This window comes from Zootoca vivipara, chromosome 12 (assembly GCF_963506605.1).
Source record: "Zootoca vivipara chromosome 12, rZooViv1.1, whole genome shotgun sequence".
Taxonomy (NCBI): domain Eukaryota; kingdom Metazoa; phylum Chordata; class Lepidosauria; order Squamata; family Lacertidae; genus Zootoca; species Zootoca vivipara.
This window is the reverse complement of record NC_083287.1, coordinates 22,943,100-22,957,555: the sequence shown is the minus strand read 5'-3', so window position 1 is coordinate 22,957,555 and position 14,456 is coordinate 22,943,100. Positions and strand designations below refer to the sequence as shown.

At 42.0% G+C, this 14,456-nt stretch overlaps 1 protein-coding gene across 1 annotated transcript in view; it reads right to left on the bottom strand.

The window, feature by feature from the left end:
- Window positions 1-12,011, bottom strand: part of SKAP2 (src kinase associated phosphoprotein 2) — a 105,615-nt gene extending 93,604 nt beyond the window's left edge. The window contains exons 1-3 of the mRNA XM_035128877.2: window positions 11,851-12,011; window positions 5,710-5,815; window positions 1,277-1,302 (exon numbers count right to left, since the gene is read on the bottom strand). Coding sequence (XP_034984768.2) covers window positions 1,277-1,302; window positions 5,710-5,815; window positions 11,851-11,899 — 181 coding nt within the window. The 5' untranslated portion in view covers window positions 11,900-12,011. The remainder of the gene's footprint in view (window positions 1-1,276; window positions 1,303-5,709; window positions 5,816-11,850) is intronic.
- Window positions 12,012-14,456: the final 2,445 nt, after the last annotated feature.

Here is a 14,456-nt window from a genome sequence, read left to right as displayed (position 1 = left end):
TGTTGCTATTTGGAAACGAACTGAAAGCCCCACTCTCATAAAGAACTCACATCTATGCTTCTGTGGACTAGGATCAATTTTAAATAATTTGCTCATTAGTATTTGCTATGCAATATTGATTTCTCTCTCTCTCTTTTTCTTTTAAAAAGCGCTGTGCTTGGACCAAGCAAAATAGTATTTTACCAATAGTAAAGTTAGGAGTTCTTATCTGGTGCTTTTATCCTTTCAGATTCCAAATTCCGCTACTGGGAACTGGCAGTAACTTTTGTGTGGATGTTATGCGCGCTTGTAAACAAGAAACACATTTTCTGTCTGAGATATATGGCACCAATCCATGCTAAACATTTCTATTTGCAAGCTGCCCTGAACATATCCCTGTTGAAGGCTGGCATACAAATGCTAAAAATAAAATAAACTCTTATTATGTCCTGGCTAGGATCCCCACGCTATTGCAGGTAGCAGAGAACCTACTGTAGTTCCATATACTTTTTTTTTTTAACCTCATGCTGTGACCCTCATGCTAGCATTCACAGTCCACAGGTCATGACCTCATGAATTAGCATCGTGAAAATAGGGCCGTTTCAGATTCAGAACAGATCACTGTAACAGCCTGCTTTTAATGAAACTATAAAGGTCTGTTTCAATACATGCACTAGGCGATTATAGGCAAACCACATTAGAGTTTCCCATTTCAGCATTTCAGATCTTGTTCCCCCATATAAAAAACTAAAAGTACAATACTGGCAAATGCAAGAAGCAATTTCTTTTGCTTAACACCAACACCAGTCAGGGAAACAAAATCTGTATTAATATGTTTGTGCTATATCACAAACTTCTAGACAATAATTTCTATTTTGAACATATTCAATTTCTGCTGAAACGTCCATTTAAAACTTGGGGTTCATTTAAAGAGCTTGGGGTTCACGTTAGAAAGGTGATATTAATTAATTTCTAAAGGAAATAATCCTTTTTTAAAGTTTGGAATGTAATGATTAGTTTGGCTGTTCTTGTAGTGGCGTGTCTTTTCCCTTTTTTTAACAACACAAAAAGTTCACAAAAGGAAAAATCCCACAAGCTGTCCTCTTTTTCCTCCAGCAGGGGGAGCTAGCATCCTCATCCATGAAAAAGTCAACACGCACACACAGTGCTCTGGACCCTTGAATTTTGGGATTTTAAATTGTACAATAGTACATTGAATAAAACCAGAGATCGGTTTAAAAGCCTACCAGTGAGCAAGATTTCTATGCCACGTGCAAATGAGTAGTCATATCCTTACCTCTTTCAGGAAAGTCTTGTGGGTAGCTGCAGAAGAGGAAGTGGGGGATGGGAAAGAGAGGATAATGTAAGTATTTGGAAAGTCTTAAGGCTACTTATTTTAAAAAACGGGGATAAATACAACAGACAGAAAAACCAACAAGAGACACTGAATATTTTAACGCTAAGTGAAACAATCAAGAGAATATTTTACTAGCTTTAAGATGCCCTTCGAGATATTAAATTAAAGGTTTGCACGCTTTACACGATTTGCATGTTTACAGGAGCAAACAGAGACTTTATCTGGTTGGGATGCATGCCGTCTCCAACTTTAAGATCAATATATTAATCTGGAAAACTGATAGGTGTTTAAGTACGGCTCTGCAAAATACCTATTGACAGATAAGAAAGATTAGGTAAATCAAATGAACAAGAAAATCAATTAAGTTAAACTTGGCAAGAACATTTTGAACACAAAAGAGTGAAGGTGCAAGTATCGGTAAAACTGATGAAATACAAGGAAGGAGCAAAAGAAAACAAAAACAGAAAATGCATTAAGCCACTTAAGTGAGCAGAGAACAAGCCCTCTGTATGTTGCCGGACTACAACTCCCATCAGCCTCAGCTAGCATGGCCAATGGTCAGGGATTATGCGAGCTGTAGTCCAACATCAGTGCAACATCTGTAGTGCAACACCTGAAATGCAACACACAACAATCTGGATGGAAGAGTAATGAGTAATGGAGCTTCAGAGCTGATCTAACTTCTGTGACCTTTTGAAGCCTCAACATGCACTGCTTAGAAACCAGGGTGTTTATATTGCTGATATAGATAAAATAAAATAAAATTAATGACTGAAGCACCAAGAACTTGTCGCTGTTGGTACTGCAACAAGCAGCCTGTGGAGATCCACAGTAGTTTGGTACTCATATGGGGCACTGCCTGTTCAAGACGCATTTGATGTTCTTAGATTTCAATCCATGCCCACGGGATATCTGACCAGTAAATCCTTTAGCAGGCCAACAAATCTTTGCATACGCAGATCAGGCAGTGCTTTTTTTTCTGGGGGGATGCAGATTTTGTAAATCTAAGTTTTGTCTCATTGAGGGCCAGTAGTTCAATATGAGTAGGAAAATGAGAGTACCACTAACTATATATATATATATTTTAAAAAGCACTGAGATCAGGACAGATCAAAACACTGTGCACTAAATCCAGTATTGCCCTTTATACAAATCGCTGAGGGATAAATGCCTCTATTCATTTCGGGGGGGGGGGTCACAGTTCCATGGGATGTGTTCAGAATTATATGGCTGTTGCCTGGTGACAAGTTTGTTACCTGCAGAGGAGATTTAGCAGTATATGCACTAGCAATGAGAAAGTTATGGGCTACTTTTTTTAGCCAGAACACACACACAGGGGGGGGGGGACACAAGATTTGGGAAACTTTACAGTCTTAAGCTCAGCTTGCAACTCTGAAAACTGGTATGTTTTAACTTACTATCTGATTGTCTTGGGGCCTTGTGCATTCTTGTGTGTGCAATGTTTTATAACAGCAATTGACTATAAACAATAACAATCTGACTGATCTAATAGTTCAGTTGGTTAGAGCACAGTGCTGATAATGCCAGCGTTGCAGGCTCGATCCCTTTATAGGACAGCTGCAGATTCCTGAATTGCGTTGGGCAGGGTATCTTCCAACCCCACAACTCCATGGATTCTATGATCTCTATGTCCTCACTTCAGTCCTTGAGGAGTGTTGGCTCTGGCTTGTAATTAAGCAATTAAAACATGCTTACCAGTGCTAAATGTTACATTGGCTGCAAGTCATCAAAAAGATGACTTCTCTTTGCTAAAGTATTATATGCACAGACAAATCTTTCACAGCAGCTTACACTGACAAATTATATTCACAAGAATCACTGCACAGATTTGCAAGAATCTGTCTATTGCCCAGCTCACGAAAACCATTTCTCCAGGCCGCCATAAAGAATTACGTTGAGTCCGTAAGCAAGGTTTACATGTGTAAACTAGCCTGGAGGAATAGTACAAAGTAGGTCAAAGTTTTCTGTACAGAGCAAGTTCATTTCAAATGCCGGTCGGTCTGTTTACACAGAAACCACAGCAATCTCACTCCATTCTTCTGCAATTCTTCATTTTTCAGGAAACAATTATTCACAGGTTGGGTAGCATGCCATGATTTCTCTTATTAGGTAAATAATCTGTCTGGGTCAACCAAGAGCTCTGGTATTTCTAAATTCAGAGACTGGGTACACCGATTCGGCAGCATGCTGGCCTCTATAAGTCCACAAAGCTGACAAGCACTGGCAGAAGACCATGATAAGCTATTCCATCCAGACTGCAGACTTCCTACACTGAACCTCAGAGGTGCCAGAGAAAGAGAGACAGATTGCAATGCTGGAAACAGAAGCCACTGCTATTTAGATGTGCATTTGCATTCTAGTTTAAGAAATTTAAAGGCACATTCCTTTAGAGCCAGTGTGGTGTAGTGGTTAAGAGCGGGAGACTCGTAATCTGGGGAACCGGGTTCGCGTCTCCGCTCCTCCACATGCAGCTGCTGGGTGACCTTGGGCTAGTCACGCTTCTTTGAAGTCTCTCAGCCCCACTCACCTCACAGAGTGTTTGTTGTGGGGGAGGAAGGGAAAGGAGAATGTTAGCCGCTTTGAGACTCCTTCGGGTAGTGGTAAAGCGGGATATCAAATCCAAACTCTTCTTCTTCCTTTCACAATTTCCCATCTCTCTGAGATGCCAAAGAAATGCAAGCAACCCAACCACATGCACAAACGACTGTAAGGAAAGACCCCCCAAAAAAAATCCTCAAAAGAACCCAAGAGGAACAGAAATGCTTTACTCATATTACTCATCAGGACGGAAAGCCATAAAAAGGTAGTACAGTTCTTTCCTTTTCCCAGTACTGACTTGTATTTTAACAACTCACCTGCTAGCCACAGGCAAGTAGGAATTCCATACAGGTGAGTGAACAAGCTTGTTGGGGTGAGATGGATCTCACCATCTCTCCTCTGCCTGTCCGCTTGGTTTCCATGCTACAGAAACAGAGCTGGAGGGGAGGTTGTCCTCCTCCTCCTCCATCACTCTGCTTAGTGGAAGGCAGCTTTCCTCTCTTTTTTTTAACTAACCTACTGAGAAGCAGCAGCCTGTGTTTCTGTCCTGGCTGCAGAACAAAAGACTCTTCTCTGCTGAACTTTTCACAACAAGCAAGAAACAACCACGTCGCAGTAGCCTGGCCACGTGGCATGTCCCAAAGCGGACCAGCATAATCAAAACCATTTAAATGGCAAGGATCTGGAATTTACAGGCCATGTTCACACATAATGGTGTGCCAATGTTTCTGGGTAATCACGGTTTATTGTGATGAACCCTGACCATGTGATCATCATCTGAGGCTTTTCTTTGTGTGCTCCCACTATGGGAGTTTCAGAGGCTGGCAACATGAGAATGGGTGTTTCAGGCCTGGCACCATTTTTATCTTTTTCCAGGCATGAATCTGGGCTTAATTTGAAGGATAGCACTGCAGCTTATTTTAGCGGGGAAGGATCAGTAATTGTATTTTTAGGTTTTTATCGGTTGTTCTTAACTGGTTTTAAGGTATACAGCTTTGGGTTACTCTCAGGACCAGATTTAGGTTCGATGAGGCCCTAAGCTGCTGAAGGTAATGGGTCCCTTTATGTGTCCAGCTGTCCTTTGTCAACAACAAATTGTCACTGCTTTTTGTGTTGAATATATGCTACATGGTAACTTATGGACCTAATAGGTATCTAAAGCCATTTGCACATGAAGAATGTAGGCACCCTATATATAGAAATGATCGAACCAGTGATATTTTAAGGTGCAGGCTAGCAGGCGGGGCCCTTTACTTACATCATAGGAGCCTACACAGCAACAAAACACTGTGATCATGGAGCCCAAGAAAGTAAAATCTCTCACTGCCCCCATTTCTTCCCCTTCTATTTGCCAGGAGGTGACGGGACCAGTGGCCATGATCTTGGGTTTTTTTTATGTTGAGCTTCAGACCATATTTTGCGCTCTCCTCTTTCACCCTCATTAAAAGGTTCTTTAATTCCTCCTCACTTTCTGCCACCAAGATTGTGTCATCAGCATATCTGAGGTTGTTGATATTTCTTCCTGCAATCTTAATTCCTTAATAGTGAACAACAAACCATGAGTCAGAGGAGTGAAGAGGGAGGAGTGAAGAGGGAATTACAGCAGCATGCAATAGCATTCCACTCATTCAAAACAAACCACGATGACCCAGAAATTCTGGCTTACACTTCTAACTAAACACTGCCATTGGGTGCCCTCTTTCAGCCTCAGTTTTTCCATTGGTAAAATTGTGAAAAAATAATAATGATAGGTTTGATGCAGGGATAATTCACTTTCTGCAGTAAATGCACAGCATACATGCATAATTGCTTACTTGGACTTGATGTCTTTTATCTTCTTAATCAGAGCATCCCTCTTTTCCTTTGCTCTTTTGGATAAATTCTCTCCTTTTAGGGTATCCAATATAAATGTGTCGACATCTAAATCATGAAAGAATAAAGAGAGAGGAGAGAGAGAGATGAGTCAAAAGAAGAAATGATAATTTTCAGAAGATAAATACCTCTATTATGGCTTTTTTTTTCATAAGGCAATAATATCCAAACTATCTAATGGAATTACTTTATCAGTCCCAGGCATAATATAATTGAAAGATATTTCAAACTCTAAATTGGATAGATTTGTTCACTGCTGTGCTTATGCTTAGCACAGCAAATGCTGTTTTGACACTTGCCATCATTAAATGAACAAGAACCCAACAAGTTTTAATAAACTGTCAAAGTGTGTAAAATATATATACACCCCATTACTTGAGAAATTAAAGCTAGAAGACAATAAACTGTTCAAATGCATATATGATTGAGCAAGATCAAACATCATTTGGCACTTTCATTAACAAAAGCCCATTTTCAGAAGTGACCGTAGACTTATGATGTCTTCCTCTGGGTTAAAGCTGGTCCCAATTTTGAAAGCATGTGGGTAAAAGTGTCACATTAAAACTAGTCAATAATCTCAAAGGCATCGACAGTTTCATTCTATGGACAGAAGATGTGACACCAGAAAACTTAATATTTGAAAAACGACCCTATATTTTAAGTTTCACTAGATTTTGATCATTAGAAACATGGAAATAACATTTAACTTCGCACGCAGAACAAACTATGCAGTTTACATTCTTGCATTTTATTTCGTTTTTGTAATCCCCTTTGCGAATGATTAAATACCCTCCAACATCTAAATGCTTTGTAGTATTTTACTATGAGAATTGGGGGGGGAGGTTGCTCTGAGGGTGGAGAAGTCAGCGCATACAAACAAACAAGTCCCCTAAAGGAAGGACAACCTTTTAGCACAGTAAGAGGAAATTTGCCGGAATATGTTGAAAAATTGGCAAAGCAGCTTGTGAAATTAGCTGTAGTTTTATTTATTTGTGTTCCCCCACCCCACCCACACCCACACACATACACACTCACATATTGAGGAAAGTGGTCTCAAGTAGAGCAGGGGTAGAATCAAAATTTAAATGCCGAACCCGACTAGTTGGAATGGCAGGGGGGGAATTAGAACGGTCTTGAGGAAACTGAGCACCACTTTCTTAAATGCAAAAAACATAAACCCAAGTTTACATACTCTTAGATGTACCCATTTAAGTTTCCCTGACAGGTAACTGGAAGAAAAGCCAGCAGGACAAGATAACCAGGCCCAGTGTTAATTAAAAAAGAAGCTAATTGAGCAGCAAGTATATAAAAAAATACCCCATGCCATTTTTATTACAGATCTGACACTTACATCAAATTTATAGCAAAGACAATTGAACTATGTTTCAAATACTGTAGGCTATTTCAAGAATGTCAGTGGTCTCCTTTCTTCTCTCTCTCTTACTCTCTTAACTTCAATGTATGTAGCCTCATTTCAATACTGTTTTAATAGATGGTAATTGCAAAGGTAATCAGCTTAAATGATATCCACATAATGGTTATGTCTTATTCAGTTATCCAGAATCCATCTGTGATGAACATTCATTTCAGTAATGTTCAGACTGGAAATGAAGCACTATAAGAGTTCAATCTTTATGTCCGAGAACTAAATGTAGAAAATATCATATTCTACCTTGGCTAGATTGCCTTAACTGAGAGCATGGGCAGAAGAAATAAGGAGGGTGGTTACCATTCTTTTAATTATGGTCGCTAAATCAGTTTTATAGGATCAGACGGATCATCCATATTCACGATCTGCAACCTTGCCAACCTTCTCATTTTGTAAAACTTACTCCTCCTCCCCCCCCAAAAACTTTTGACCACTGTCTTAAAAGTAAACTAGCACATGACAGTATAGAAGTTGGCCATCCCTGGTCTAACCATATAGGTCTGCCAAAGAATATATCCGACTGTACTCACTGGACACAACACAACAGAGAGTTCGGCAAGATCAGTTTCCCAGGCTTGGGTTTCCAGCTGTTGTTGGACTACAATTCCCATCATCCCTGACCACTGATCCTGCTAGCTAGGGATGATGGGAGTAGTAGTCCAACAACAGCTGGAGACCCAAGTTTGGGAAACCCTGTACGAGACGTTCCTTGGGATCCCTTCAAACTCTATCATTCTATGATTCTATTATTCTAAGACTGTTTTGAAGATCAATAAGCAAATCCTAAATACGCTGAAATGAGAGCTATTCAGACCTATGTGATTCAATTCCAAATAATGTGCTTTTGTACAAACACTAGTATGTTGTAACTTGCCTCATCTTTGGATGAGGGCTGGTATATTAATTTAGATGAAGATTATGGTTATAGCCCTTGGAGCAGTTATGCAAAAGTAGATGATAGTGGTTATTTCTTCAGTAAAGTCCTAAAGACCAGATATATGCAAGCCCTTCATGTGGGTGCACTGATGTAGGCAAAATTAGATGAGGTGCAGAAGACAAGATGAGGCTCACAAGCCATCCCACTACCTGCAAGACTTCCTTGGAAGTCCAAAAGCATGTGCTATCTAATCTCTATTCTTACTACAGGTAGGTAGCCGTGTTGGTCTGGGTCGAAGTAAAATAAAAAAATTCCTTCAGTAGCACCTTAAAGACCAACTAAGTTTTTGTTTTGGTATGAGCTTTCGTGGTATCTGAAGAAGTGTGCATGCACACGAAAGCTCATACCAAAACAAAAACTTAGTTGGTCTTTAAGGTGCTACTGAAGGAATTTTTTTATTTTACTCTATTCTTACTGCAAATCCTCCCCTGAAGCACTACAGTCTGACTTATTCTGCTAAATATTTAAGACTCTCTTTCTTTCCCCATCCTCACTAGCCCTGACCCGTTCAATTTTCTCGCAACTATTTTAGGCAAGAATCTGTATGGGCATATCCAAGGCACTGAACAAACATTTAAAAGTTGCAATTGTCCAACCTGGAGAAATCTGGTCCAACAGCCTAATGGCCTATCATCCAGAAGGGTTATAATATACGATGACCCCACAAAAACTAGCCCTGGAACAAAGAGACTGGAGGCTTGTTTGCAGCCACTTATCACTAGCACCCCTTAACTTGTTTTAGTTTCTGATTTATCAAGAAGAAACAAATCCACTAATATGTCATTACATCTTGGGTTAATTAGTCATGTAAACAAGGCCAGAGTCAGGAGCAGTACATAGAAAGGCCAGGAGAGGTGCCCATCACCTCAATGCTGGACATTGCTCTTTCCATCTTTTTCATATTGATACAGGCTGCCTCAGCAAGTCAGAAACAGATATCCAAAAGAAACAGAGCATAATGCTCTGCCTAATGGAAGATGAGCAGAAGAAACTCCAAAAACATTGGTTTTCTTATGTCTTTAAAACCAGCAGGAAGTGCCTTCCTGGCCAGATGCATTTGGCAGCTGCCCAACAATCCAAAAAGTTGCCACCTAAGCATATTTTTAGGAGTTAACAAGAGTTTTCAGGAGCTTTTCTCTGTTTAATTCAGGTCAACCAACAAAATAATAGCTGGATGGAATCTTAATTGGTCAAGGCTCATCTGGGATGTAACAGGTTTTTCAGAATTTGTGAAAATATATTATTATTATTGCTTATTAAATTTCTATACCGCCCTTCATCTGAGGATCACAGGGTGGTTTACAAAATAAAAAAACAAAAACCCTGTGTGTTTTGTTTTTGTTTGTTACTGTGCAATGACATATTAGTACACAGTTTGTTACTGTGTAACACAGTTTTAAAAGTGGTAGATTAGCCAACGGCCTGGGAGAAGAGGAATGTTTTTGTCTGACAAGCCTCTCTGTGGAGAGCATTCCACAAACAGGAAACCACCACAGAAACCGTGTTTATGGCAGCCAGCCCAGTACTGGTGTTATATGCTTAAACTGTCTTGCCCAGTGAGCAACCAGGCCACTGAACTCTGCACCAGCTGAAGTTTTTTTGAACTGTCTTCAGACGTAGCCCCACATATAACGTTGTGCAGTAATCCAAACGAGAGGTTATCAGGGCATAGACAACACAAGTTAGGCTATCCCTGTCCAGATAGGGACGCAATGGGCCACCAGCAGAAGCTGATGAAGACACCACTGAGGCCACCTGAGCCTGAGGCAACAGCAATGGATCCAAAAGTACCCCCAAGCTGCATACCCACTCCTTCAGAGGGTGTGTAACCCCATCAAGAGCAGGTTACACACCCTCTGAAGGTGTGTATGAAAGATGTATTCCTTGGTGTTTTATTCTCACCTTGTAAAATTGATTCCCTTTCTCTAGTCTTAGGAATGTATATATGCATGCACGCAGCCTACACCTTTACTCTCGAACTCAGGACAAAAGGGAGAAACGTGCTAAGAGGAAGGCACGTTTGGCAAACGCTCACCGTGATCAACTCCCACCCAGAAACCGATGTCCCCACTGTGGAAGGTCATGTGGATCAGAGCTGTCTTTCCTATTGGGCTTACAGGCGCGTTGCGCCAGGGCACTAGCCTCTTGGGGTGCCCCAGTGAGTGGGGGAGCTGTGCGTCTTTGCCGGTGGCCTCCCCTTTCCCTGCATGCCCGCCAGATGTGCCCCGTCAACCATATGACTGGCGGGCGTGCAGCTTCCTTCCGCGGGAGGAGAGCGATCCCCACAGAGGCTTGGGAAAAGGTCAACAACTCTGGGAAACGGTGGGGGGGCCCACCGGAGGGATCTTTGAACCACAGCACCGGGTATGCTTAAGACGGCCCTGATGTGGATCCAGAATTGGCCTCCACGGTCGCTTACGGACTCACTGTTAAGACCGTGTTCATGAAGTGATCGCCAAAAAAGAAGCTATGTAGGTTGTTGGTGGGAGACCCTGCATTTATAAGCTTATGCTGCAATAAGTTAATTAGACTTTAATTAAGGTGCTTATAGGACCCATTTGTCTTGTATTCCTGCTCACTCTGAAAGAGGTTATTTAAACAAGTTGACTCTTAACCCCATACTGTACATATTTAAACAGAAAGTCCCACTCAGTTCAACAGACTGTCCATTCAGGTAAATGGGCATAGAATTGTATCATTAGGAATTGGGGGGGGGCACAGGTTCTTCATCCCAGGCAGAAAGAAAAATCACAAACACAAAAAGGCCACTACTTGGGACAGGAGAAATTGAGAGTTTATTCCAAAGTTTCTTGAAAGGGAGTAAAAGAAGAACTTCATAGCGGAAGTTGTAGATTACCAGTCACAAGATGCATTTGTCAAGATGAGCGATGCAAATTTCAACAAGGAAGAGTGTATATTGGGCGACACAGGAAATGCAGTACAGTCTAGTACAGAACTGTTCTCCCATTTGTCAGATGCATGAAAATGTAAGCAAATATGTGGACTTCATAGGCCTCTTTCATTTGGTTAAAGAGGAAGCTTCTAAATTTTGGCCTTCTTCATTTAGTTCACTCCACCACCCTGTACTCACACATAAAAGCAGGTTGTGATTGGGGGGGGGGAAGAGTCAGGCAGCTGGCTGGACACATTGAAGCACTTTAGTTCCTCAAAGAAACACTCTTAACTATGCTTTGCAGTGCTTTTTTCTGGGGAGATGCAGGGGTATGCATACCCCTAAACATCTTTGTACTTTTGTCCATTTGCTATATTTATTTTTCCCGATTTGAACTATAAAATGGTGATTTTCTTGAGTCAAAACGAAAGTACCTCTAAACATTTTTTAAGAAAAAAAGGCCTGTATATTTGTATATACATAATTTAACAATTTGCCCAACAGCTTCCAACCTGTTCCTCCCTTTCCCAGGAGGCTTTTCTTAGCAAAACTCCTGGATGATATTATTACCTACAATTCTCCAATTTTCGTTTCTCTCCCCTAGCTGGAAAAACCTATTCACAATAAGTTTTTTTCCCCTATCCGGCTTACAGAGCACCAGTCACATCTTCCTGCCACATCGCCCCCTTCCCGAGACTTCCCTTACCCTCCTCCCTGTAACTCCACTCTACCCTTCGTCCCAGAGAAACTTCTACCGCAGCCGCAACCCCGCACTGAATCTTTCCCAGGCGCGCTGAATCTTTCCCAGGCAGCTGAATCTTTACCTGCAAGGAGGCTGCTGACCTCCTCGGGGATGGCGGGGGAGCCGTGCATGATGCGCCAGAAAGTTGCGAGAGAGAGGCAGCTGTTCGGCGGCTCCGTCAGGGAAAGACAACGGCCCCGCCCACTTTGCCCGGCTCCGGGAAGTTCAGTCAAGGAAGGCACAGGCAGCAAGGTGGAGGGCGTGGCTACACTTTTCTAACCCAGGGGTGCCCCGCCTATTAGGTCGGTCTGCGCATGCTCATTCAGCCGTCCGCTTGTGTTACACTCAGTCGCGACTTCCTCGTCTGCTATGGTTACAGGCGCCGCCTTGTGCGTCCGGGCAAGAGCCGGGGGGGGGGGGGGACACGTGACCCTCAGCCGATGCCGGGTGCCATTTTGAAAGAGGGCAAAACCCATTCCCGCAGGTGTTCGGGTTAAGTCCCGAGCGTTCCAAAATCAAAAATGGCGCCTTAAGCGCCTCGGTGCTATTGGACAGAGCGATCGGAATGGGACACGTGGGAAGCGTCTGCTGCAGTTGGCTGAGCGCGGCGTTGTTTTTGTTTCGTTGACACTTTCGGCCGCCATTTGGCGTCCTTTTCATTTCCCTTTCCCATCCCGCCTGGGTCACGACCCAGGACTCTAGGCAGGGAGGTGCGTTTACAGTGCCGTGCTGGCGGATTTCCTGGGTCAAAAAATGAACCGAGAAGAGAATCCTGAGGCTCCTTTTCCCTTATTTTGCTTCCAAGCAGAATTTTTAGGGTTGCTTTTTCCCACCACTGTCATTCTGCTTAAAAAAAAGAGACTTTGCACACAAAATAAAACTGCTTTCGTTGGATTCTCTTAGAACGAAACATGCTGTGGTTCTGTCTCAAGAGACAATGGAGTATGGAGTATGCCTCCTGGGGTGAAGGCCAACTGCTGCACTAGCAGCACCAATGTAGCCTCTGGAGTGCAAGCCCAGGCAGTGAGTATGGAGGTCCTGGGCTTCCCAGAGGGCAAGACCTTGGCCTCGCTGGTGTGGTCCAAAGGAAAGCAGAGCAATGCGTTTGGCACCAGCTGGGCTGTAGGAGTTGCACGAAGGAGGGTCGTCTTATACGCCGGGTCGTATTTCTTATACGGCGAGTATATCCCAAACTATATTTTAACTGGAAAAGTTGGTGGTCGTCTTATACGCCGGAATATACGGTACCTTTGGCAGCAGGAGATGGAGGTTTTCAGCCTGAATAAGCCCGTTATTCAATTATTTGGCACCACTGTGGTGCTTTATATTGGAAGTACTAGTCCAAAAGGTCGGGAGGGTATCAGTTTTGGGGGAGGCTGATCTAGAGATCTACAGTTCTCTGCCTTAGGTATAATAATAGGTCCTTTGGTGGGAGGGAGGTGACAGGGTGGATTTAGCTGGAGAGGATTTTGAGAGGGAAAACGGTTTGTAGAAAGGATTAACAATTTCCCACATCATTCATTATGATGGCAGTCTCCAGCAGCTTTTTATAATTATAATATATATAAAAAATAAACCTTGGGAAGGAAGTCATGTGAAAACCCCATGTAACATGCAGTTTGGCACAGTAATGAAAATCAAAGTTCTTCACTTCATGGGTTATGCCCTAGTATCTCTTCCACTTTTTATCTTTAATTAGACAGGAAAGCTATTTTAGATAGCAGTAGTATTTTATTATCCATTTTATTGCTGGCTTAACCAACATTCAAGCAGTTAAGTAACTGGCCCGTATAATGTCATACAATAATGGTAGCTGTGGGTTATAGTGATTTTATATTTGTGTTAATTGTTAATAAATGCCTATTCTTTCTGCCTAGGGAATATTTCTATTGTGTTTGTGTCTCCCTCCAATTGCTATAATGGCTATTAATGCGTACTTTAGGTTAGACATTTCCATCAAAAGACTCTGGAAGCAAGCGGTATGTACATAATAGACTAACAAGGAAATGGTATCCATTCCAGTGACTTTGACCTTTGGGGCTAATCTTAATCCCACTCTATTCTTTTAGTTTAATTTAGTGTTTGGTCTCTCCTCAGAAACCAATTTAGGGTGTCACTTGAACTAACAAATACTATTTATATTGAAATTACTTTCCCTGTTGACATTATTATAACTGTTAGCTGCATGAGAGAAGGTGATCTGAAGTCAATTGAAAATACTCCAATAAAAAGCGAGCACGTTGTCTTAAATGGTTTGTGGATCACAGCCCAACAACTTCAACAACAATGCAGTCAAGTTGAAATGGGGCGACTTAAAAGAACTATATTGCCATGAAAGTTCATGAAAACAAATTGGCTTAAATCCATTAAGTCTCTCTTAACTCGCTTGTAGATTAGTGTAGCAGCTTCAGCCTAAGAGTGCCTCCAGATAACTCCTAACACATTAGCACCTTTCAAGTGGGGAAAACTAATAAGCATACAATTCCCATCTGGCAATCTGAGGTGCTTTGAGAATAGCGCTCTGATTCTCTGTCCTGTCACCTTTGGGTTTTGGTTTGTAGGCAGCAGCTGTGGGAAAGAGTCTTGACAGCAGAGCCTTGTCACTTGCATATTCACCGATGAATACACAAACAATGTGGCAACCCCTTAGCTCAGGAATGGGTAACCTTTGGCCCTCCAAATGTTGCA